Source organism: Apodemus sylvaticus, chromosome 5, assembly GCF_947179515.1.
Source record: "Apodemus sylvaticus chromosome 5, mApoSyl1.1, whole genome shotgun sequence".
NCBI lineage: Eukaryota > Metazoa > Chordata > Mammalia > Rodentia > Muridae > Apodemus > Apodemus sylvaticus.
In genome coordinates, this window is record NC_067476.1 from 108,146,070 (window position 1) to 108,172,244 (window position 26,175).

The 26,175-nt window shown below is 43.4% G+C and overlaps 1 protein-coding gene across 1 annotated transcript in view; it reads right to left on the reverse strand.

Moving 5' to 3' along the window:
• Positions 1 to 13,497: 13,497 nt before the first annotated feature.
• Positions 13,498 to 26,175, reverse strand: part of Fbn1 (fibrillin 1) — a 198,915-nt gene continuing 186,237 nt past the window's right edge. Inside the window, exons 59-66 of the mRNA XM_052183469.1 lie at positions 25,761 to 25,886; positions 25,428 to 25,550; positions 22,741 to 22,857; positions 22,374 to 22,502; positions 21,451 to 21,570; positions 19,179 to 19,410; positions 16,011 to 16,185; positions 13,498 to 14,873 (exon numbers count right to left, since the gene is read on the reverse strand). Of these exons, the coding sequence (XP_052039429.1) occupies positions 14,484 to 14,873; positions 16,011 to 16,185; positions 19,179 to 19,410; positions 21,451 to 21,570; positions 22,374 to 22,502; positions 22,741 to 22,857; positions 25,428 to 25,550; positions 25,761 to 25,886 (1,412 nt within the window). The 3' untranslated portion in view covers positions 13,498 to 14,483. The remainder of the gene's footprint in view (positions 14,874 to 16,010; positions 16,186 to 19,178; positions 19,411 to 21,450; positions 21,571 to 22,373; positions 22,503 to 22,740; positions 22,858 to 25,427; positions 25,551 to 25,760; positions 25,887 to 26,175) is intronic.

Here is a 26,175-nt window from a genome sequence, read left to right on the forward strand (position 1 = left end):
GAAAAACATGTTGGAATTGAAGATTATCATGGAAAATTTTATATAGATATGATAATGGTAGGTATAAAAGTATTCCCAAATTTATTGAAAGTGGAATTATAAACATTTTTGATAAACTAGAAGATTTACATGGAAAATATTTCTGATAAAATTAAAGAAATACATAGAAAAACATGTTAAAATTAAAAATTATCATGGAAATTATATAGATAAAATGATAGGCATAAAGATAATTTTAGGTTGATTGAAGGTGGAATTATAAATATTTTCAGATAACATTGATGATTTACATGGAAAATATTTCTGGTAGAATTCAAGAAACAAATAGACAAACACGTTAGAATTGACTATTTCATGGAAAATTTTAGAAATAAAATGGTAGATATAAAAACTCTTTCTAAATTAATAGAAGGTGGATTAGAAACATTTGTGATAAAATTAAAGATTTACATTGAAAACATTTCTGATAAAATAGAGGAAGTATATACAAAGACATATTAAAATTGAAGATTATTATGAAAAATAATGCAGATAAAATGGTAGACATAAAAATTACTAAATTAATTAAAAGGGGAATTATAAATATTTTCTCATAAAATTGAAGATTTACATGAGAAATATTTCATTAGTCTATCCCTTTTTATTGGGAAGTTGAGCCCATTGTTGTTAAGAGATATTAGGGAATAGTGATTGTTGCTTCCTGTTATTTTTGATGTTATTTTTATGTTTGTGGGTGCGTGTGGGTATCTTCTTTTGGGTTTGTTGGAAGAAGATTACTTTCTTGATTTTTCTAGGGTGTAGTTTCTCTCCTTGTGTTGGCATTTTCCATCTATTATCCTTTGTAGGGCTGGATTTGTGGACAGATATTGTGTAAATTTGGTTTTATCATGGAATATCTTGGTTTCTTCATCTGTGATGATTGAGAGTTTTGCTGGGTATAGTAGTCTGGGCTAGTATTTGTGTTCTCTTAGGGTCTGTATGAGGTCTGCCTAGGATCTTCCAGCTTTCATCGTCTCTGGTGAGAAGTCTGGTGTGATTCTGATAGGTCTGCCTTTATAAGTTACTTGCCCTTTTTCCCTTACTGCTTTTAATATTCTTTCTTTGTTTAGTGAATTTGGTGTTTTGATCATTATGTGCCAGGAGGACTTTCTGTTCTGGTCCAGTCTGTTTGGAGTTCTGTAGGCTTCTTGTATATTCATGGGCATCTCTTCCTCTAGGTTAGGGAAGTTTTCTTGTACAATTTTTTTTGAAGATATTTACTAGGCCTTTAAGATGTAAATCCTTGCTCATGACTACTCATGAGGGTTGTGTCTCACCCTCAGCAGTAGCCTGCTGAAGAAGTCACAATTAAATGCCAATATTGGGAGGTGGTAGAAGCTAAAACTTGGCGCCCATGGAGAGTAAGAAGGTCGTCAAGGTCATGCTCCGGAAGGCGTGTCTTGTCCCAGATCCTCGCTCTTGCTTCGTTGTTTCCTGCCATATAACCTAAGCAGCTTTCTTGCACTTTGCACTTCTCCCATGAGGAACCTTCCTGCAGCCTCCAGAAACCCAGGAACAAGCAACTGACCAGGAATTTTAATTCCTAGTCAATGGGCCTAATCAAGTCCTTTCTCTTTCAAGCTAATTTCCCTCAGACATTTTTATAGCAGTGCAAATACGATGAACACAATTCTTGTAACTAAAATCTTGGAAATTCACTTTAATAGCGTAGAGAACAGAGGCCCAAGGTGATTGTTGGGTTTTATATGCGAGTCAACATAGTGAAGGTCAAACCTAACTCACTGGAAAGACGCTTGGGCACTAGAAAAGATTCAAATATAGGCCTTATGAATTCATAGATACTGGAGGAAGAATCTGGATGTTCACAGTGTGGTGGTCATGGTGATAGATTCAAGCCTGCAGTGCCAGGTGTCAGGGACAAAGATGTTCCATTTGAATCACAAGAAAAATCCAGGATGTGTTACCAGTACTGTCTCCCCAGGGGGTTGGATGCTAAGTGAGCAACCTTTAGGCTCTGTCCCCCTGCTGTATGCCAGCCACCATCGCAAGCTTCTGTGTGGCTCAGCCATGTGGGCGGCTTTGGCATGGTGGCTTGCTGCTAACCCCCTCCTAATACCTTGTGCCACACTGTAGACTGTGTCTTTCTTTGTGTCACCTGTTCCCACAGTTCTATCATCTTAGTTCTGATTTCTTCATCTCTTGTTTGACTCCCGACTACAACTCAGATCTGATCTCTGTTTGAATAGTTTCCTTGGGCATATCTGGCTTGGAGCTGATACTGTTTCACTGTGATTGGCCGATATTGGGACAGAAAAGGAGTGACTGGGGATGGAACTGGAAAACTCAAGTTCACTTCTTGAAGTGCTTTAAAGAGAAACTTGAAAAAGCCTTCTTTCCATGAGTTTCTGTTCAAAAGGCAACAGCCCCATTGGAGAGGCAGTTATGTCCACAGAGCCAAGACGTGAACTAGGAACCCAAAAGCAACCTAGGGGTAGACAGAGACTCCTGCTGACACACATGCCTAAGAGGCCTCTTCCCTTAACCTCAACTCAGAAAGACAGCCCAAGTAAGAACATGTGAGCCAGACAAGGCAGTGCTGTGGAGACTGTGTCCAGGGTGAGGGTTCGAATCCTATGGGCTTGGCTGTGTTGTAGCTGTGTGACCTTAACACATTCTCTCAGAGTTCTACAGTGTCCTTCCTCATTGGCAAAATAAAGTAAATCATGCAAACAAGTGTGAGAGGAAAAAAAAAATCACAAATACTAAGGTAGAAGAACTGAAAACCAGACATCTGTCCTGAGGTGGGAACGGGCCTGGTGATATGTATGAAGAGGAGGGCTTCTCTGCGGTGGAGGCAATGCAACAAACGACATAAAGTGTGAAGGGCACCTGGCCAGTGAAACAGTCTCGTCATCTAGCTATTTGGAAGACTGAGGCAGGGAGATTGCCAGTTTAAGGACTTTCTGGGTTACAGAAGGAGTTTAAGACCAGTCTGAGCCAGGCTCATGAGGAGAAAAAATGGAGGGGGCTTTGATATATAGCTCAATAGAAGAGTGCTTGCCTAGCATGCATAAACTCTGCATTCAATCTCTAGTACTGGAAAAACAATATGGTGGGTAGATGGGGACAGACCAGTTACTGTCCATCAGAGCTGGGCTGTTTATGAAGATCAGGACTGGCTCTGGTACTCAGTATCTCACGACTGAGGGGTCCTGAGATGAAGTGAGTCTATGGATGGAGGACGGGCACCGCCCAGAAGGTGCACATTCTGATACTCCTAGGGCTTTGGCCTTATCCCCACTGTTGCTTTAAGGACTCAGGCTCCTTGAATAAGCGAAGACTGCCTTTGGGGCCAAATCATGGGCTCTGTAGAGGGGAGGGGGCGTGTCATCAGAAGGGACACTGTGTTACTACCCAGTGGTAACTGTTGCCAAAAAAGAACAGTCAAGAAGCTAGCTTGCCCTTCTGTTCAATGCTTTCCAGTGATATTCCTCCGGCCTGGCCTGTTGGACTAAAGAAGCCTTGCTGGGGTCTGAGGGTTCTCACACGGACACAATGTAGTTGCTTAGGCATTTTGTGCTCATATTTTGAGAGAATTTGACTGCATTTTGTGCCCCCGGGCTAGTGAATCAGTTACATTTGTGAAGTGATTCGTGGGCTGCCTGATCCATTTTTAAAGGCTCTATAAAAGGCGCTCCTTATTATGGTGCACACGTGCCTTAGCAGCCAACAGCACAGAACAGTTCTTCTTGGCAGTTAGCGCTCCCTAAGGAGAGGGCGGGCCTTAGAAGCCAGAGAAGAGAATGGAATCATTTAGCTGACACATGCCCGGGTCCTCCTTGGAATCTTCCACCCACAGAAGTCTGACCCAATTTGTTGGGCTCTTCTCCTGAGACCCCCTGGTTTGAGCACTAAATCCAAGCCTCCACAATGGGCTTGGCTAAGAAGGGAACAGAACTTGCCCCACCCACCTTAAACCTCACCTCATCTCCTCCCTGGGGCCAGGAGGCTGCAGAGTTTGCCTGGTGGGCAGTAAAGACCTTCCCGTGGATGGAGAAGCAGCCACGTCATGGGCACTGTGCAATTTATTGTCTCAGTTAGAGGAGAGGCCATAATGTCAGATCTAGGCAGTGGGAAGTACCCATCAAGCATACCCTGGGCTTGATGGGCTAGAGGACTTTTAGAACTTTCAAACGTGGGGTTCTATGCCATTTCTTTCAAAGTGGGCTTCACATCACTCATTTGAGTCAGGCTGGGTGGAACCAACCTGCAGTCCGGAGCTCCTTATCCTTCTGGAGACCCATCTGTGCCCTACAGGAATGGAAGACTAAGTGCTGAAGCCATCTTGGATGTGGATTTTTGTGTTATCAGAGAGCTGGGAGCATGAATTGGCTTCAGACAAAGTCCTGGGGTGGGGGCGGCAGGTTCGGATGGTGGCCATCTCTCTCACTAAGTCCAGCTGAGGCACAGACCTTTTCTTCTCCCTGCCACCAGGCCTGTGGCACTAAAGCAGCTTCTCTGGAACCGATGATATATTTGTTTCCTCTGTTTAAGGGAAATTTAGTGATCATAAGATGTGCCTTTGCCTTGATGGGAGCAAAGGGGAACACGGAGGAATATAAACTCTTCAGTGCGTGTTAAAACTGAAGTAGGCAACAGGAAAAGGCCAAGTGCAGAGAGATGAGGCAGAGGTCATGGGTAGGGAGGGTGAGTGGCTTCTGTGGGGCATAGACAGGTCCTGGGTAAGATATAGAAGCCAGGGCTTGTAAACCACAATAATAAAGTGTCTACTGTGTGCATGGGGACCCTCTTCCTTTGTTATTAGCAAGATCCATGCAGTGCCTTGTTGTGTCTAATCTTCCATAGGCCCCTCTATACCTCTACCTTCACAATGTTTACACTTAGGGAACTGGGTAGATGTAGGAAACTTGGGTCCCAGAAAGAGGTGACTCTCCCAGGGATATCAGATGACATACCAGGGAAGATTTTTCTTAATCTGTGTGTCCCTTTCTTCCACTTCCCAAACCACTACATTGCTTAGATCCCTCCTTCACAGGATTATTCCTTTCCACAAGGGATTGAAGTGAACATATTTCTGCCCTTCTGCCTTACCATGCAGGGGCCATGTTTTGGCATGGCCAACAAGAGATTATTCGTAAGCAATGATGAGAGAGGAGTCAGGGCCTTCCCTGATTGACCTATCATCTCAGTGACTTCTCATTTCAGACATAAGCCTGTCCACTCCATATAGTTTAACATTCCAAATGTTCCCAAAGCAACCCAGGTAGCCAAACTACTGCACAAGTCATGTTAACCCCACCCCTGTTACCCTATTCCCTTTCCACACCTAACCTGCCAGCTGGCCAAAGACCACTCTGTCTTTGTCATTAGGGTATCCTCTTCATGTAAAAGCCCAGATGGGCTGCCATGCCCTATGAAGGTTTCCCCATCATCTCAGATGGAAAAGGCCTTTCACAGGTTACTATGTAACTTCATACCATAGTTTAAGACTTCTTTTGTGGGAAAGATGCACCACACAACTTGAAGGGTTTATGGTTCAGTTGAGTGATGAAAAGTACACTCGAGACAGACTGAGGCTGGGAAGCCCCGGTCGGTCACCACTCGGCACATTTTTGTAAGCTCACTCCAGTCAAGCACTCCCAATTCATCTTTTCTCTGTCGTCACTACGTCCAGGGTGCCACAGGGCAGACTGCAACCTGAAAAGCCAGGTCTGGAAAGCTACAAGTGGCTTAACATAAACCGCCTCTGTCAGTTGACATTTGGAAAAATTCCTAGAAAGTCTATGGAGTGTGTGTCAGCTGAAAAACATTTACTAAGCCCCGTTTCCCCCAATCTGATCCTCCCCGGGAACCTAGCCTGTAAGACTCATCACTTCTTGTGGTATGTTTTACGCGTGGAAGTTACCGTGTAGCTAGGTGCATGCCTCACTGGCTCACTCTGTTCTCTTAGCCACACGTACACGCAGCCCCTTCCAGCACCCCACTCAAGTTCCTCTTTCTGCTTTAAGCGTATGATCTCCCACTCCCTACAAATGTTCTTAGTTTAGCACCACACAGCTTAGTTCTGCCTCTACAGTGACTTAGAAGCACTGAGGTTGGCTTGACTTGGAGCCTGTGGACCTGCAAGCTAGGATATCTGCTGCCCTGCTATAGGACAAGTTGCTTCCGACCCAGTTCCCCGTGACAATCTATCACTTCTGACTAGAGGTCATTACAGCATCTCAGGTGCCTTGAACACTGGCTCTGTTTGTCCTCTTCATGGTCTTGGATGCCACACCCTGGGATTAAAGTTCAAGAGCTCCAAGATGTAATAATACTTACATGGTTCTGAGAGCTGAAAACGCAAGGTTTAGTAAATGTTTTTATCCGGCTTCTTTGGTCACCACATAGAGAATTACCTCCCCAAATAGTCTGCCAGCCAGGAATAGCTGCACAGGACTTGATAAGAAACAACTTCCATTGCATTAAACCACTGAGGTTTTTTTTTCCCTCTGACCAACAGATGAATGAGACTGAGTCCCACATCTGCTACTGTTTTCTGTGTGTTGGAAAGGTCACTCAACTTGCCCAAGTTCAAATTCTCCATGAATAGAGACTGATCAAGAGAGCTCAACTTTGCAGGTTGGGTGTGAAGAATAAATATGGCGCTTCTGAAGTGCTCACAATATTGTAAAGGCCAAATATCTTTTCTCATACGTGTCTGCATGTTTCTATATGGTTGCCTCACACCTCACTGTTGCTATTGAACTGCATGTTCATTGAATAGTCATTCAATGTTGTGTACCTTCTATAAATACCAGAAATCCCAGTCCAAGTCATACTCAGCCTCAGTTCCTATTTACTGAGAAGAGAATCATCATGACATTTCCCTACTGCAGCCCACCCATGCTGTCACACAGCTTCCTTTGTTCTCTGTCACCTATGACCTTCTGCTGGTCTAATTCTTCCTTTGGCTTCCCACAGATCAACACCTTTAAAGAGCATTTTTGTGTGTGGCTTCTTCCCAGAGGGTGAGTAAAGGGTGTGGTGTATCTACTTGGATGAAAGTGCCTTTGTGGTTTGTAACAAATGGATAGAAGCCAAGCAGGGAAGGGGGTTGGGGGGCGGAGGTCGATGACTGAGTTCTTGGAGGACAGCATGCTAGAGATGACCTTGTTTTATATTTTTATAAACGAGCTGTAGACATGAATTGTATGATGAAATCTCTAAGTTGGAAGATGTTGCTGAGCCCTCCTGCCCAGAATAAAAAGATCAAATTGATGAGAACCAACCATCTCATCATCTTGGTATGTTGGAGTCTGAGACATCGTTTCAAGGCATTTTTAAAGGAGAACACATATCCAAAGAATAAGAGCGAAGAAGGAATGAATGATGGGTTATTTTGTGTTGGCTTAAGCCAACACAATCCCACTAATCTAAATGAAATCAGACACTGTTCTCCACAGTTGGAGAGGCCCCCACAGCTCCACTTCAGACTGGCAGTTTTGACAGGACCTTTGTTTTTTTTCTCCTTACCTCTTCTATAAAGGCTCTGAGAAAAAGCAAACATAAAGATGCTGTGAGAACTCTGCTGATGGATGGAGGTAAATATCCTCCTGATAAAAATTCTATGCAATTCAACTTTAAAAAAGTGTTTTAAATGTGTAGCCTTCATTTTAAAAGACTGTATGCACACAAAACACAAGCATGAGCTGCCAGGGAATCGGGCAACTTCGAGGAGTAGAGGATTTAAAATTCATTGCTCTGGTCTAGGAGGATCTGCATTTAAGGAGAGCTAAATCTCAGAGAGAGCTTTCATATAGTTAGCTTGCATTCCAGTACCTCCTTGCCATTTTGGGCCTCCGAACCTATTTTTTTGGGACATGAGAACGGGAACAGCGAGGGGAGGCAGGCTGCGAGGCAGAACTGATGTTTTGGAGCGTGAACTCTAAAGAGATGCCACATAAGATGTATAAACAAAAACTGTGCTGTCTAAAGCCAGGCCAGGGCACACCAGAACACTGGGTCAAGGTACTTTAAACCGGGTTTAAGGTATGCAAATGGTAGGCTCTGTGTTGTGGGCTGATTGGCAGTAGGTTCACTGGCACGGTTTCAGCATCTTGTGGGTGTTAGAAATTCAGACTCTCAACCCTGTCTTTGCCCATTAAAATCTCCCCCGGGAACCTTGAACACAGACAGACAAATTGAGTTGTGAATGCTCCAGGATTTGGTGCCTCTAAGCAGACACACTTTAAACATTTACTCTTTATCACTGGCTTATTAAGGACACACACACAATTGAAAATTGATCTCTCTTTGGGATGTTATTTCATGCATGTAACAGCATTTAAAGGTGCTTGAAATGATATTTCTGTATTGTGCCTTTTTAGTCATCTACAGCCACATGATTGAGTGCTCTTCCCTCAATGCATACACAAATGTTCCTTTCCTGACTCTCAGTTGGCAGTGGTAGCCTACTCTTCTGTACTTCTTAATTTGCTTTGTATTTTTTATGTGTGGTTTGCTGAATCAGAAAACTTCCTGGGAGGCATATTAAAGTTTACATTTCATAATAGAAAGCATTGTCAAAGCATTCTGTAATTTATATATTTCAAAATGGAACCACTAGGGCCAGGATGGGTGGTGGCCTGGCCTGTATCCCATCATGCAACTTGTACATTCTTAGTAGAAGCTGGTGGCTGTGAAAGAAAGCATTTGTTCTCTTTGAAGAACACTTCGAAGAGACTGGATGGTATTTCTGAGGTTCATATTTTAGAAGGTTTCTTTGACATTATTACTATAGACAGACTTCATGTTAGGGATGTTGGCTTCATGCAAATAAATCAATATGGAGACAAGACTTTCTCACAGTGGCTAGCAAGAGAGGAAGTTTGTAGTTGGTTAGAGTCTAGACAAGTACCCAGCAATGTCTACAAAAACTCACTGCTGCCTGCGAGTTGTCAGCTGGTGCCACAAAACTCCAGTGACATTATAGTCAGCAGAGAGAGGGGATGTCACATCTTACTATGTGATGACATGAAGTCCTGTAGATTACAATGGTAGTGGGAAATGGGGCATGTGAGTTACCCAGAACAGGATACCCTTGACTGCCTGATTCTCACAAAGGCTCTAAGTCTTCAGAGTAGTGGTTTTTGGTCAGGGATGTACACTTGAGTCACCTAGAAAACTCCTAAGCCTGGTCATCGCTGGACTACAGACCTAGATTCTGAATTAATGGGTTAGGGATACAGCCTAGATCCAGAGATCTTTTTAAAAGGGCAATGGTGGTTCTCATGTGCAGCCAAGGTAGAAATCTATTCTTCCTGGTGAAAAGGTAGAGATGGATGTATGTCTTTATTAGAATAATCAGCAATATGTATCAGAATGTTTTCAGATAAAATATATATCAAATTCCTAGACTATCAGAGACTTAAGGCAATAAACTTGATATCTTGTGGGAAGGATTGTATGATTTTGTTCATTTTTTTCAGACAGTCATGGAAAGAATATATGTTATTTCCTCTAAGATCCTCTTGGTAAGTGTCCTGGCACACAGCCCCAAACTTTGTTTACCTCTGGTCTTTCTGTGGGTTTGGGAGAAAGAATCAGAGTTGGTGACTATCTACTTAGTTTCTGCTACAGATCAATCCTGTAGAAATATTTAAAACACTTTTCTTTTGTTATCTATAACCCCCTAAATTAACGCCATGTCTTAGTGTTTCAACATCAATGGTCAATATTAACCTTATTATCAATTTCATCCAATGCTTACAGAAGCAATGCTATTCTAAAGGACATTTTGGTTATAATTTTAGCAGGAACTGACAGGATCTAATTTTACAAACAAACTCACAGCTTTCTGTGCTGATTACCACAGTATTATGTAGGGGATATAGGGAAGAATGGGTTTGTGATTTTGATGATAAAGACCCTTACTGATGCAGAGTGAACATACTACAGTCTCTTGCACATTGTCTCCTAGGGTCATGGAACTGAGGTTTATAACACAGACACTGTAGGTCTTGAATGTTATGTGTAACTTCTACCTTGACAGATTTCTACATTGCATTGACATACCTTGCTTTAGTCACACATCCTTTGTCTCCAGCAGTGAGTGATTGGGTACATGCTATGCTGTTGAAGATAAGGAAGGGTGTTTGAGTCTCATCTCAACCTCTTGCATGGTCAGAGAGACCTTTGGCAAGACTCTCAGACTTATACTGATGAATATCCAAGCAGAGATGAGAATCAGGGAAGCATAGATCACATGGCTTAAGTTTAGGAAATAAATATGTATAGTGAGTAATAAATATGGTGGGATAATACAGAGAGGGTGATGCAGTTACCACCAGTTACCAGAAACACAAAGCAGTCGCCCCCAGATCCCCCAGAGGGTCAGATAACTCTCAGTGCAATTTCTTTGTAGGTCAAAAATCAGGATCTCTGGGGAGAAAGTCTTGTCAGTGATCAATGGAGAGCATTGAGAATGGTGGCCATGGCTTCCTGGTTTTCTAGTAGGTGTAAGGTCTGTGTGGGTAGACAGTGGGCAGGACCTGGAGACAATGTTTCCTGGGATGTTGTAGCAAAGACTTTGGCTCCATCTAGAAGTTCATGACGCCTACAAATGACCCCGGAGCAGCCACTCCACAAGAACACAGGAAGCAACAGAGAGGGGCCTGTTCCCTGCTGGCATCTGTAGCCCTGGGGCTTGATCTTGGGACCACCCGAGAGAAGAACAGACCAAATCCAAAAAGGATGGTCTCAATGTGGCAGAAAACAGAAAGATATAGAGCCCCTCGTGCTGGGCTTGTGTGGTTAGGAAAACACCTAGTTCTGACAAATTAAGATCCCATTAATCCTTTTTGACAGGTTTGGCTTTCTTCTCCAGGGTGCAGCTCTCAGTGTAGACACAACTCCAGAAGTCTTTGACCCCTTTTTGTCAGTGTCTGGGAGGGTGGATGTTTTCAAATATCTCCATTTCCAGGCCCCAAAAGTTTAATCATTTGGGTTCAACTTAATTCTCCCCAAGCGAGTATTTTAGGGTGAAGAGGAAACGGATCTCTTCGTATTTCTGCAACTCCCGGCACAGCTGCAAGGAATAGGTCAGGTGGGGATGGAAGTCAGGCAGGAACTGCTGAAAGAGGACTTCTCTGCCAAATGCCCCGCCTCTGTGCTACTTAACCTTGAGCCGGAGATCTTGTCTGGATTGGAGAAACACTGAGAAGCCCTGGTGCCTTCTAGCTGACTCTGTAACCAAACCCAGGGGTCAAAGAGGAATCCAGGGTGCTGAATACTTTTTTGAAATATGAATAGTCACAGGGGTCAAAAATAATACTGTCTAATGAGCCAGCATGAATCACAACTTACCTGCTAGGACTGGATTCAACTGGCAAAGAGGCTACACCTTCCATTGCCAACAATCAAGTGACCTTTCCATGGATGTGGAGCGGTGAAGGATGCAGACAGCTCATGGAAAGGATGGCATGACTTTTTTTTTTTTTTTTAAAGAAAAAGAAATTGGATTTGTTAGCAATTAGTCGAAATAACAGATTTTTCAGTGTTGCCAGGTCTTCAGTGTCAAATGTCCCAAACACATGCCTACGAGGACGTGTGTCTGAAAGTCAATCTTTCTAGTGGTATTGATCTCCTGCCCTTTAAAAGCAACGTCCTTAAGCCGGTGAATAACTGTGTTTCTAATACGTCTCTAAAAACTCCAGTTGAAGCTAGAATAAAGTACACTGTGTGGACAAAGCTGACCTGTTATTTGAAAACCCCAGCCGTTTATAGGTATGGACTTATTTATATTATCAACCCAATTGTCCTTTGTTTTGGCCCATCTCATTTACAAGCATGATTTCTGAAGTGAAACAGTATTTGTAATGGCAGCATCCAAAGCAATTTTGGCTGAGCACAGTACGATTTGTTGCACAAAAATGTAGCTGTTTATGCAAGTTTAAACATTTCACAAGGGCAGCTGAGTTCACTTCAATGCTACTTACAGAATAATTATTGGCAAATGAAATGGGCTGTGGGAGAAATGGGGTATTTCAAGCTTCTGCATGGTTTTTAGTACAAATTCTTTGACCATCAAAAGTAAAATGGAAAGGTATAGGACAATTGAAAGATGCAGGTTGAAACCCCAGGAGAGGAAGGGGTTTTACAAGAGAATATTTACAGTGGAACAATGAGGCGAATGTTGTGTTACCGTCAGAAACATGGAAAATATGCTGTTCAACACTGCTGGTTCTGGAATAAATAAAATCCAGATTTAGACTATTAAAAATATCAAAGTGGTCCACCACGTGCCAACTCCATTTTCTTCTGTTGTTTGTCATAAAGAAAATCTATTATTGAATGGAATACAGTTCTGGTTAAATTATCAAAGGCATTTTTCTTATGAATCCATAGTTTGCCAGATCAATCTTCCCTAGCACGGTTCCGACATTTCCTTCACCGGGTGGCAGGTGCAGCATTTAAAAGGAAAGTCTGGGTTGTATTTTAACCTCCAGCTTAAGGCCCCCATCCCACACATCCTCGGTTCATCTCTGTTGAGCAACAACTATGACCAAAGTTCTTCTGGATGGCAAAACCAGAGATTTAAAAAGAAAAAAAAAAACAACAACCCAGAAATCAAAACCCAGACAAACCAACCAACCAACCAAAACAACAGACTTTTTAAGAGATCCATAGATGGTATCCATTAGATGGATACCAGTGCCCCTGTCTAACCTAGCTGAACTCAGGGCACTGAAGTACATCCTCTGCATGGGTAACCTTCTCATGAAGGTGTGTGCTAAACTGAGGCTCATAGCACTCGACACTAGTTGTGTCTCCTGGGAAAGTATAGCCTACTCCACTGGCTTACTTAGCATACGGCTTCCAAGAGTTTGAGAAGACTTTCCCACGTCTTGGAAAATTCCACTCTTGACTTCCCTTCATGTAACAAAATTAATTCATCTTATTTTCACTACCACAAACTGTTTTGCTGGCCTGGGGAATTTGTTTTTTTTTTTATTCCCCCCTTCTATTAACTAAATGAGCTTAACAGTTAAATATTGAATATTGTATTTAAAATAAACCACCATTTTTCAAGTTAGGACATTTGAAAACCAAGAGATGCAGTGTTCAGTTGGATTCAATTCAATCAGCTCTCTGTAATGAGTCTAGCACTGACCAACAACAGATGTTCAGGGGAAAGGACAGAACACCATGCCAACGCTGTGGACTTGAGGGGAAGGGGCGTGAAGTTCAGCCGCTTGAACGGAATGACTGAATTTTATATTTGCGAGTTCTTAAATCAGGGAGTTTAAAAGCCCCAGGACTAATTAGGCCACATTTCAGAAATGATGCTGTAATCTAAGTGTCTTCCTAGGAATGTCAGATAACGAACCAAGCATCAGTAATCGGCAATCACCATCAAGGGACTAACTGAAGATGCAATTTCTTCCCCTAGTGCTCGTTACACAAACACAGAAGCCACAGATAACAAACCAAGGATACTTTGAACCCAGGAGACTTTATTTCACCTCCAGAAAGGCCCCTCCAGCCTCAATCCACACACGAACACAAAACCAAGGTGTAAACTAAAATGGGGAGGGAGGGGAGGATCACTTCATTGTGACATCGTGACATTACCCCTTGTTGACAGGAATGACTGAGAGTGATTTTGGCATATTGCACATGCTGTGTGATGGAGGATGCGCTGGTGATCCTCTGGAGGCTGAGGCTGTTTCCTTGTCCTCCCCAACCTCAGGGCGCAAGCGGGCCGGTCTCAGAGAATCCACTACCATTTGTTGTAGATGTTTAACAAGTCTTTGGTCTTAATAAGCACCATTACAAACCCTCACACTAAGGGCTTTATTATTGTAGTTTATAAATGTTTCAATGATAAAAATAGCACGTTACAGTGTACACACACTTAACTTACATGTACTGCACCATACTCCTAAGTGACATAAGCTACTGAACTAACTTTGGTTGATTGAAATGAAGTATTTGAACTGAGTACTTGGCAATTTGGTTCCTAACTTGTGTCCTTATTACAGTGCATCAACAAATCTATTTGGAGAATTTACTAGCACCAAACAGACAACATAAACCTACTACTGGCACTCGGAGAAGCAAAGTTTCGAAATTTGAAGACCGGCGTGGAACAGTCCATCAAATGGAAGCGTGTTCCAGTGCGGCGGCTGGAAAGAGCTCGTCAGCATGAACGGCCAACCTCGGATATTCATGTCCCAGTTTTCAGGAATCAATAAACATGACGGGGTAGCTGAGCTACTCACGAGAAGCCTGAGGAAGTGGTTGTTTGAACTAGGATCATCCCTGTACCTTGATGTTGCCATTCGAGAATGGTGCTCATTTATACAGATTGACTAGGTGAACGATTGTACCATGATGTGAAGGTTCTGGCTTGGGAAAAATATAATTCTACCTACCTAAAGTTGCTTTTTCATTTAATTTTTTGGTCTCTGGATGGTGAATTAATGCAGCAAGATCTGAATTTTCATCTTCAGGTTATCGCCCAGTTCACCGCTGAGGTAGTCTTTGTCATATCTGTCTTCTAACTGGTTAAGTTCTTTCTTTTTATAAAGTGGAGTACTGCTGATTTGTAAGGAGTAGGTTCCAGCCACTGGCTTCTTCTTCGTGAAGTGGAGGTAGCTGACCCCTTCTTTCTGGTTGATTTTAAAGAAGCCATCTTCATTTCCAGATTCAATCAAGTATCTGTTGTGGTTCGTCAGAGTTGTAAGGGCCGGCAGGAGTTCTAGGATTCGGACCTTGTTATTGATATGGGAAATATTGAAAGCAAAGCTAGCTGGCTTCTCCACATCCCAGCTGGCGAGGCTCACGTTGGCTTCCATCTCAGACCCATCCTGGAAAAACACATGGCAATGGGTTAAATCCAACTAAATATGTCTTTTAGGTCTCATACTGAAGAAAAAGCCATTCAAGTCTCAAGCCAAATATAGTTTTCTGCTCATGTAGAAATGTATGTTCAGATGAAAACACTGAAACAGATGAAAAGTGCACACTTGTAGGCACTTTGTTTAAGACACAAATGTATTCTCAAAAAATTAAATAGATGGCAGGAAGCCAGGTTAAAATCCTGTATTGGGGAACAGACTCTCAGTAGGTCTCCCTGAGGCCTTAGCATGCCTGCAAGCCATTAGACATGCAAATTCTTAGCACCTCCCAGACCCTTGAACTAGAACTCTTGGGGCTTTTCCAAGCACCACATTCTAACAAGCCTACCAGGTGCCTCAGTGATTTTTTTTTTTTAAGAGCTTGCTTCAGAGTTTTCTTTTCAAAGACTTATCTCATTTCCCAAACCACAGTAGGTGGGTTGCAGGATAAATACTCAGACTCAGAACATGGCTATTTTAATTTTGCTCACTGACAGGAACCCAACTCTTTTAAAGGACACACCTATGAACCTACTTCCTGGCTGTGATGAGCTGCTAACGTTCGGTGCTTTTCACTTAGATTTCTGCTCGCCTCTTAGATGCTCCCAGCCTGGAGCCAGAGAGTTGGGTGAATGAATGCATTTCTGACTTTACATGTGTTCCTGTCAGTCAAGTTCTCTCCCCGCCCCCACTCCTTCTGGCCACTCCTTCTGGCTCTTTTCCGTAGAGGAGCCCTTTCTACACCTTGGCCTCCTCGTGGGAAGTACCACGTGGGCATGCCATTCTGCCCACTTGCTGTCCCTGACTTCAGACCTTGTCCTGCCTGCAGACACCGGGTAGGCGTTTGACTTTCTTCTTGGTGAGACAGAGGAAATGAGCAAGTGTGTGAAACCTGTCAAATTGCCACTATCAAGAGGCAGCCAAAATAAATAAATAAAATAAAACAAACCCCAAGCCCCATGGCCTCTTATAAAATACTGCTAGAGCCAGGAGAATGACTGGGCTTTCCTTCTGGGGAGACTGTTCACTCTTTGAGGTGTTCTTGGAAGAAAGTATAGGAGCCCGAGAGCCCTTTATGTATCTGCAGACAAGGAGACCCTGACATACCTGGATGTCAGAGGCATCCGTTTCGTTTGTGCTTCTCCGTTTCCTGCCTCGTTTTGGATAGCCATTGATCTTACACTCATAGCAGGCCTCTGGGGACAGTGAGTTGTCGTCCATCTCACCGCTGGCAGGTGGCTCAGGGCCACCTCGGCCCATGCCCATTCCAGAAACACAATGGCTGCAGTAGAAAGGAGCACAAGGCAATTTCCGTCAGATCCAGCAGCTCTGATATTCAGCCTCCCTACTGATAACAGATTGCCCACTGGACAGTCATCTGCTTCTAAAAGTCATTCCAGCGCCTAGGTGTTTAGCTCCTAATGCCCAGTGCCCTGAGGATAGAATCCTTTCTCTCAAGACATCCGTTTGCCTACTTCTTTGTCCCTTCATCTCCCAGCCAAACATTTGCAGTACTCATGCAGGGAGGGGAGACACTGAAAACTGAGTGAGATCATGTGATTTAGTAGGTCAGTGAAACATGTTTTCTCTTTTTATGAATCTTGTCCTGTGGGAGTACGGACGGTCCCCTGCCAGCTATACCTCCAGGAGTCAGTAGTAAGTGGGCAGCTGGGCCATAATCTGGAGCCTCTTCCTTGGACAACATATTTCTTCCTCTGCTGTGGCCTTGGTTTTTATGTTTTAAGTTTTAAGATCATCATATAGCATGTTGGATAGCATTGTGGTATAGTCGGACACAGTATGTTGTGGTGGCTTTCTTTCTCCCGTGTCTCCCACCCTCCTGCTGCTGCCTCTACTCCCCCCACCCCTCCACCCCAGTCTTTTCTTTTTTTTATATCCTGATGTGTTTTATGTTTTGTGTCCATAGCCTATCCATTGCCTTCTCCATCACTTCTGCCCCCTGCTGGCCCAGGTGTGGAGCGCTCTTCCTCGGGTCCTTATGAGCCACTTCTTGTCTTAGGCCAACACCGCCATCATCCCTCCCTAATCTCATTCTCAGCAATCACTTCTATTTGACAGTTTACTCTTGCTGATGTTACTGCGGTAGGAAGAGAAGTCCACGCAGTGTCTGTGGGTTGATATGGGTCCATGCTGTGAAGACGTACAATATATTCTTCTATACAGCATGGGTCAGAGCAGCGCTTACCCAACTGTGGGAAACAGTTTAACTGCAAGTCATTTCAAACCACTAAGGCCATTGGAGTTGACTCATCTGAAGGCGGATAAACAGACCCATGCCCTAGAGAGATCTAATCCTTGTTTCTTTGTTTTTCAGTTGTTGGAGCCAAGACTGTCATGGAGTGAGACCCACACAGTATTTGATTTGATTTTGTCAGGCTTCCTTTCTAAATGCACTGAGAACCTAGAAATTATCCTAAAACAACCCTTATTTTGGGGGTAAAGTCCTCCCAAGTGACATCATGGAGAGGCTAACGCTGTTATAAAAGGGTGGATTTTTCCCACAAAATGTGTACCAAACCTTACTAAACCGTGTCTCTATGGTAGCTGACTTGTCCCCCACAGCTCATTCCTAGGCTTGTTCATAGGATTCAAAATACAACACCAAGGAACTGCTTATCTCTGGGTCTCACTATACTTTAGAGTTTCTTTCTAGTTCCCGGGGTCTTCTAAGTGCACACATCTGTTTCCCTCTTTGCCTAGCAGCATGGAACATGGATGAACAAGGAAATGATGGGGGATGGGAGGGAATGCCCACGTGTGCATCTATGTACGATGGCTCCAGGAAATAATCCCAAATCTGCAGGCATGGCTCCTTTCTCAGAACTTTTCTCCAATATTTTCTTGTCCCAGGAGCACCACTTATAAGAAATGTGGCTACAAAATCCCACTGGCAAGAAGCCAGTTTGGAGTGTCACAATTTTTTTTTCTGGGAAAAATGGTTCTGGCATTAAACTGTAAGAAAATACTGAGTCAACTGAGAGCCAGACAGACATCTGGGAATTTGGGTCCTACTGCTGGCATTCCAAGAGCTTCCCACAAAGAATTCTTCTACCTTGAAGTTTATACAGACTGGAATAAGTCCCCGAAAGCCAGTGTGTCATAGAACCCACGGAGTTCATATTTGGGATAAGTGTGTATATGATTGTGTATGTGTGTGTGTGTGTGTGACAGGGACAGAGAAACAGAGAGACAAAGAAAGAAAGATAAAGTTCTAATTAAGAGAGAGTTCTAATTAATACATTAAGATTCATGAACTAGGTTGGACGTGGTGGCACATGCCTTTAATCCCAGCACCTGAGAGGCAGAAGCAGGCAGATTTCTGTAAATTCAAGGCAAGTCTGGTCTACAAAGTGAGTCCAGGACCGCCAGGACTCTGTTATACAGAGAAACTCTGTCTCAAAAAAAACCAAAAACAGGAACAAACAAAGATTCATAAACTAGATATACACCCAAGTCATTAGGGAAGAACTTAACTTTAAAAAGTTACTAAAATTTTAAGCCATTGATAAAAAAGTGTTCCTTCTCTACCCCAACTGTCATAAACATATTCATACCATTCATAAAATTTTCTACTTGGAAAATACAATTAATTATTCCAACTCATATTTAATGTGCTTTTAAAAATCATTTCTGACGTAAATTGAAGAGCGACGGACAAGAGATGCCTTAAAAAGTGGTAAGAAACATTCAAAAGAAGTTATTCTCAACCTGGAGGAAGCTAGGAAAGAAAGCATTGTAAGTCAAGAGAGAGCCCAGTATGCTCAACTGGGTAGGCTGCACCCAGTTCTCTGGGCTAACCCAGAGGAGTGTTCTTGGAGAAATCAATCACCTCTCAGCAAGATGTGAAAAACACGAGACAGAAGCTGTACAGTGAGATATGAACCACATGTCTGCATTATGTTGTTGGGTGTTCTATGAGTTTCTAGAAATCTGGATATCCCTTTACTGGTGCTTCTCTAAAATCTTTTCAAAGCTTACTGGAATGAACCCCTAGGATTATACAAAGTGTAGTTCTCTACTAGGGCATATATATATATATATATATATATATATATATATATATATATACACACACGTATATACGTATATATATGTACGTATATATATATACATACATACATATATGTGTGTGTGTGTGTGTGTATACCTCTTGTGTGCTGCTGGGATTATACATATACACACATACATATGTGTGTGTGTGTGTGATGAATATTTATAGAGTCATTAACTGAGGGCAGGAAGAATAATACTTACCCTTGCCCTATCCGGAAGTACCCCGGAGGACAGCCACACAGGTAGCCACCCTCAGTGTTGGAGCATCCATAGCTGCAGGGGGCCTGGGACGAGCCACACTCGTTGATGTCTTGGCAGCCGCCGCTGAACTGTTCATACTGGAAGCCGGTGGGACACATGCACTTGTAACTGCCCAGGGTGTTGTGGCAGGAGGCTCCCCCGCAGACGTGTGCACTCAGGCACTCGTTTTCATCTGCAGAGAAAACAGGACAACATTGCAGGTGTGATACTTGCCACAGAATTCTAAGGACGAATTTAGGTCACATTCCTCATGACTGACCAGCTGGCCTGTAGGTAGGTAAGTAAGTGCTCAGAAAAGAACTCAGGCAGTATTGTCAGTTTGGAGAGTACAGGACACACACACACACACACACACACACACACACACACACACACACACACACAGAGAGAGAGAGAGAGAGAGAGAGAGAGAGAGAGAGAGAGAGGTTGCCTCATGCTGACTAAATATGGTAGCAGAGCTTAGATGCTCCTAGCAAAATACCCAGGATGGCGCTAAGAGGAGCCTCAGACGCCGGCTCTCGCTGAGAGCCAGTACTACTCTGTTTTCCTCAGTGTGAGGCAGGACCGCGGTTATAATTTGGAGTTCAGAGGGGGTGAGAAGAGACTGTATAGCTAACCATGTTCTTGGATCACAATAGATGTCCCCAAAGCAGAGACCCACCACATTTTCAGAAGCTTTTCTTGGGCCTTGAATGTGTAGGCCTGAGGATGGCCGATATCCTACAGGGGAGTCCACCCCATTTATCTGCCCCATTTGTGCTTCCTTCTCAAAAACTCTGCAAGGGGCTGCAGGTGCCCAGTCTTAGGCTAAGTCATACCTCCCGGTGTGGCATGTCTGCTTCTCTCTGAATGCCTATCCAAACCAGCTGTGGCTCCAGTGTCTGAGCCGTGATGAAAGCCTCTGTGGCTGGGAGAGATTCCATGCGTTCATTTGAGGAAGTAACATGAGGCAGGTTTTGCACTCATTTAAGTAAACCTTCCTACCGTCCATCTTGTGAGCATTAGGAGGCTTTTCTGGGCTGGCATGTTGAGCAGTACCTGTCTCTATGCACCCAGCTGATTCACCAGCCCTCCAATAATTATTTAGACTGGTGTATATTTGTGGTTCACAGCGATGAGTCTAATAAAGACATTGTCATCCAAGAGCACTGTGTACTTGGACCATACTCCCCCTCCTCTACTCTCCCCTTCTCTGCCTCCACCCTCTTTCTTCCCCCAATCTCCCATCTACATTCATGTCATGTATTTGCAGTTAGTAAATAGGTGGGAAAAGTGGAAGGCCTAGGGGTTTTACTGTTAAATTAAAAAACTTTGCATCATTTGTGTGTACAATTGTGTGTGTGTGCATGTCTAGTATTATTTGTAGATATATATGCTCTCTTTCTCTCTCCTTCCATCCAGGCATTAGCCTGACTTTGCCTATTTGAAAATTCTCTAAATCCAAAGACCTCAAGTCTCCATCCAAGGTCCCTTAGGTTACAGGGATCCTAAAATAGAAAAATCAAAGATAATATTGTCTATATTCTTTTCTCTATTTTAAATAAGGAATGAAGTATGCTATAGATACCATCTTTGATTATAATAGGGCCAAATGGGTCCCCCTCCAGCTGAAAGTTGAAATCTGCTCTTTGCTTCTAGAAAGGAACAGAGTTAATGGTTCCTGACCTCTAACTCATCCAGCAGGAAGAGTGAACCTCTGACAAGCTAAGAGTGGGCACACAGGTGGGGCCGGTCCAAGAGATTGCCTCTGTATAGTACCACGCTGGGAGAACCATTTCAGTCCATAGCAGTGATCATTCTAGATAACCTTATTTCTTGAGCCTTCTGAGCCCTGTTTGGGATTTGGGGGCAATGGGAACGCTGAACCTTAATTGACTAATTCTGATCTGACCATGATCCTTCTGGAACTAAAGTAAATCTTCAAGGAACTAGATATCATAGAGAGATCCCCAGTGTGGGCTGATGACTAAGAGTGCAATGGAAGAGGAAGATATGATGGCGTCAAGGAGTCCAAGGACACCTTATCCCCATTACGTCCGAAAGTCACTCACTCTATGACATGCTGTCAGATTATCACTTCCCTTTGGTTTCAAGTGGGATAGAGAAACTTTCAGGGGGCTATTGTTGGCTTGGTAACTTTACTTCAGGAGGAAGTTCAGACTCTGTGAGGGGTCAACAACCAGGCTTCTTTTAAAGACGAGGAGCTACTTGCCTACACACTGGTTCCATTGGTAGTGCTGGAGGTAGCCCTGGGGGCAGCTACATCTGTAGCCTCCAATGATGTTCTGGCAGCCATGCTGACAGCGGTGGTTACCCTCACACTCGTCCACATCTGTAAAAGAAGCAGAGGCTCCCGTGAGTCCCACCAGCAGCTGTCTCTCAGGCTCTCCGAAGCCTCATCCATCTCCATGTGAAGCTCAAAGGCAACTCTAGAAATAAATCTTTCTCCTAAAAATGTAATCTCTCAAAACATCAAGAATATCTACACTAATATTCAGAGATCCCCCCCAAAAGTCTACAGATAAAAAATGTTGTAAGTCACAGAGCACTGTGGGATGGCTCTGGAAACTCTCTGTGTTTACTTGTACTGGAATTAGAAACCAAGGAATATCAATAAGAAAATAAAATCATAAGAATTAAACTTTCTACGTGAATTATACATTTGTGGAAGAATTACTTCCTACATGTATTGTCCATGTTGAAGACATCTAAGGGCTTTGGCCCCAAATGTCAGACATTGAGGTGTTTTGCTATTAGTCCTACTAAGTTAAATTGTTAACCTAAACAAACCAACCTCGATCTACATAGAAGAGGCACATGCTGTTGGTACAAGCAAGTGCATTTCTGAAACATGGCACCCGTGCGAGCAGCCTGGACTTAGTTGGATGCTTTCCTTGCTTAGAAATGTTTCCTTTTCCTTCATTTTTGCCTCTTTGCTTATTTACTTTTTTTTTTTTTGGCTGACTCCAACTTGTGGCAATCCCCCTGCCTCTTGCCTCTCAAGTGCTTGGATGACAGATGTATGCCAGCACATCCAGAAGACATATTAATTCCTATAACTCATGGAAGTTGACAGCCTCATACGCCATCTGTACAAGGAGCTTCTAGTTGGACACAGCTGAGGTCAGTACCTACCTTCACAGCTGGCACCACTCTGATCCAGTGAGAATCCCCTCTGGCATTCACAGGTGAAGCTCCCTGGAGTGTTCTGGCAAACGCCCTTGGACCCACACAGGTTGATATCAGATGTGCACTCATTGTTATCTGGGAAAGTCATGGGAGAAAAGAGGAGAGTGACACACCCCCAAAGCTTGAAAGGAAGGGAGAAGGTTGACCCAGAAAAGTCCAAAAATAGTATCAATAACTTGCTATTGTGTGTGCATGATCCAACAGGTGCACTCCTGCAGGTGAAGGTGAAGTACTGTTAGCCCACAGCAAAGGGATTAGAAAAGTCTCTTACAGGACCATCTGTGTCCCATCCATGGCTCTCCTTCCTACTTACCGATACAGGCAGTGTGGTGCTGGGTAAACCCAGGAGGGCATTTGCATGTGAAGCCACCGATGGTGTTAACACAGAGGAACTGACAGTTATGCTGCTTGGTTGCACACTCATCAAGATCTGCAAGAAAGTGCAAGATGGAATTCAAGTTGTGCCCAACAGACTCAGGTAGGGAGCATCTCTAGGCCTTGAAGGGCCCTGGCGCAGCATAGAGCCACAGCAAGGGGCTGGCAAGAAGGCAGGTGGTGGGCTGAGAAAGGAAGGGCAAAGTGGCTCTGTGGGATCCAAGGTCTAGCAGTTCCCTTTAGCTAAAGAAATGTAGGGATTTGTCAACAAACTTATTTGAAAGATATTCTAAATGCTTAAATGAACTGTAAAACAAAGTAAAAACTCATTCTGAATATTCTCCATAGCAGTGAAAAGATCTAAGTGAAAATATTAAAAGAGATGTACTTGTTCCTTCAATTTGGCTGGTCTAAACCTGTAGGTTGAGAGCCCTTTCACAGGGTTGCCTAAGACCATTGGAAAACACAGTTGTTTTCATTATGATTCATAACAGTAACAAAATTAAAGTTATGAAGCAACACTAAAAGTAATGTTATGGTTGGGGGGGGGTCACCCCAACATGAGGAAAGGTATTAAAGGAAGGTTGAGGAAGGCTGAGGTAAAGGTGAAGAAGACTGAGAACCACTGCCTTCATTCTTTTCTGCTGCATCTAGAACAAACTTAAATGAGGCCATCAGTTTCTTTGGCTAGTAGTTTCTCTTTGAATGAAATAAAACTGAACAACCAGGAAAGATAAATAAAGAATCAAACAAACAAACAAACAAACAAATAAATAAATCTAGCTGATTTTGATGAACGAAACAAAAACAAATAAAACAAAAAGCCCCTCCCCTACACTACAGACCCAAAGTTATTTTTCATCTCAGTACAGTCTCCCACCTTAACAGAGTCTGTACGCACAGTCTTAGCTTCTGGACTCACTTCAAGTTCCAAAGGCATTTAAAGACAGATTAAGAGCTACCGAGTATGTTGGGCTTGAGGGATGACTTTTAAATGCCTGGGAATTCAAGAGTGCTGAGTTTATCACAAACTCTGCTCCCCGCGGCCTTCCTGCCTGGGAGGGACCCTGTCCTAACCGAGAGTCCCTTCCTGTGCCCATCCTCAGAAGGAACCTTCCTTGAGCTCTCTCCTGCTGAGAGGCCGACTTCTCTCACCTGCAGCTGGCGAGCGAACAGTGCTGTGGTCCTTCAGAGTTGTCCAGTCCACTAATGGGAACCTTTCAGCAGCAGTTTGCTGTTCCCCACCTCCTATCTCCTCCACCTCATTTCCTTTTATATTATAATCCATAACATACATGAACTGTACAAATTAATGTGGGTTTCACTGTGCTATATCCATACTGGCATGAATCTTACCCTGATCTCTTCTCTTCCCTGCCCACACCCTTTCTCCAGTGAGGGGAAGGTACTGGTCCCACAACACCCCTCCCAGAGCCTCTCTTCTAACTGTTTTCATCTCAGAGTGAGTGGGACATGCACACTTCCACAGGTCAAGCATGAACAAACTTGGAGTTTATGAGAATAAGCAGAGAGAAGGGCATGTGAAGTAAGGACTCTGAGCCCAACAGCGTGGTCACTGTCCTCATCAGAGTGGCCGATGCTACTTGTAAGCAGCCCTCACAGTCAGGCCTGAAGATGTTCCCTCACAGAAGCAGAGGTCAGGAGAGGGTCACTAGGCCCTCCCCTGAGATGCCAGTCATTCTCTCCTATGCCACGTTCTGCACAAGTTGCATGTTGATTCCAGAGTTACAGAGAATGGGCAGGGTTCACTGAGGCAGATGGTGACTACAGAGGTGTATCTTTGGGAAAGCCATTGCCTACACTGAGGCGGTATCTGCAGTGGCCCACTGCCACGGATTACAAAAATGCAAGTTTGTTTCCTTACAAACTGCAGACAGAAGAGATGTTTCCCCTAAACATGTAACTCTTGCTCCAAGGCTTTACATTTGTCAGAGTTCACAGTGATCCCAGGTGAAGCTCACATTTTATGGCTATGAGCAGGTGCTAGAATCAGGGACTTCTTCCCCGGCTACAGAATGACCTAGGACCTAGGACCAGGTCTGCATAGAAGAACATCTGAAGGTTTTATTTAGTAAGATGTTTAGGGCTGAATATATATTCAACAGATTTTACAAAAGGTAATTTCTAGTTGAGATTTCTGCACAGAGTTGTAATGTTTCTCAATTCCACAACTCCCTCTGTTAAGTTCTTACAAGGTATGGTGGCTTTATTTTTCAAATTTAAAATCTGGATAGATAGATAGACAGACAGACAGACAGACAGATAGATGATAGAAACACTAGTCTAATTAATCAGACACATTTCTATGATCATGGTATGAAGACTTCCTAGGCCACACCATTGTTGAACAGAGAGTGAATAAATGAGGCAAATGGAAAAAGATGGGGGCTTAACTGGGAATTAGCCTCACCAGAGCCTCGGAGAGTTGGTACCAACAAGCCCTTCAGGGATGGCTTTGAGCAGCCTCCCTGGCCTCAGCTCAATCCTCAGGGACCCACCCAATACACAGGGACTAAGTCCAAGGAAGTAGGTCTGGCAGCTTGTCTCCTGACTTCCCAGGCATAGCCAGAGGCAGGTGAGTGGATACAGCCGAAGACTGCCTACCTTTGCAGCTCCTTCCATCCTCCTGCAGAATATAGCCCTTCGGGCAGGAGCACTGGTAACTCCCCTCTGTGTTCTTGCATATAAAATTGCAGGGTTTGGGAGCCTGGTTGCACTCATTCAGATCTGTGATCAAAGAAAGATAGTGTACAAGTCCACTTGAAAGACTTTCTGAAATCTCCCTATCTACACCTATAAACTCTGTGAAGCATTTGGTGATTGCCTCATAATTTTCCATTAAAGTAGAGATGCATTTTAGATTTTTGGTGTGGGGTTTTCTTTCCTATAACCTGAAATTTCTACTTGGGAATAAAGCATTAGAAATGAAGTACCTACCTACGCAGGCAGTTCCTGTTATATCCGGAGTGTAGCCAGTTTTACAGATGCAGTGATATGACCCTCTGTCATTGACACACTCCCCGTTTCGGCAAACATCGTGAATAACCTTGCACTCATCAATGTCTAGGATAGATATAAATCACGATAATAAATACATTAAATATACAGTGGGCAACATCGATACACAAGGGTCACTTGAGTAAAATTTTATATACCATGTTCCTATGGTGAGGATCAAAGTGTTAAATCAAAAGGAGACAGAGAGGAATTCATATGCAACTGATTGCACACTGAACAGCCAGTGAGGGACTGTATGAGGTGATAATGAGAAGCTGTTCAAACGAGGGGGAAAGCCTTAAAATAATTGGTCATCTAAAGTTGTGTTATTTTTCTCTTCTGGATTCATAGAATA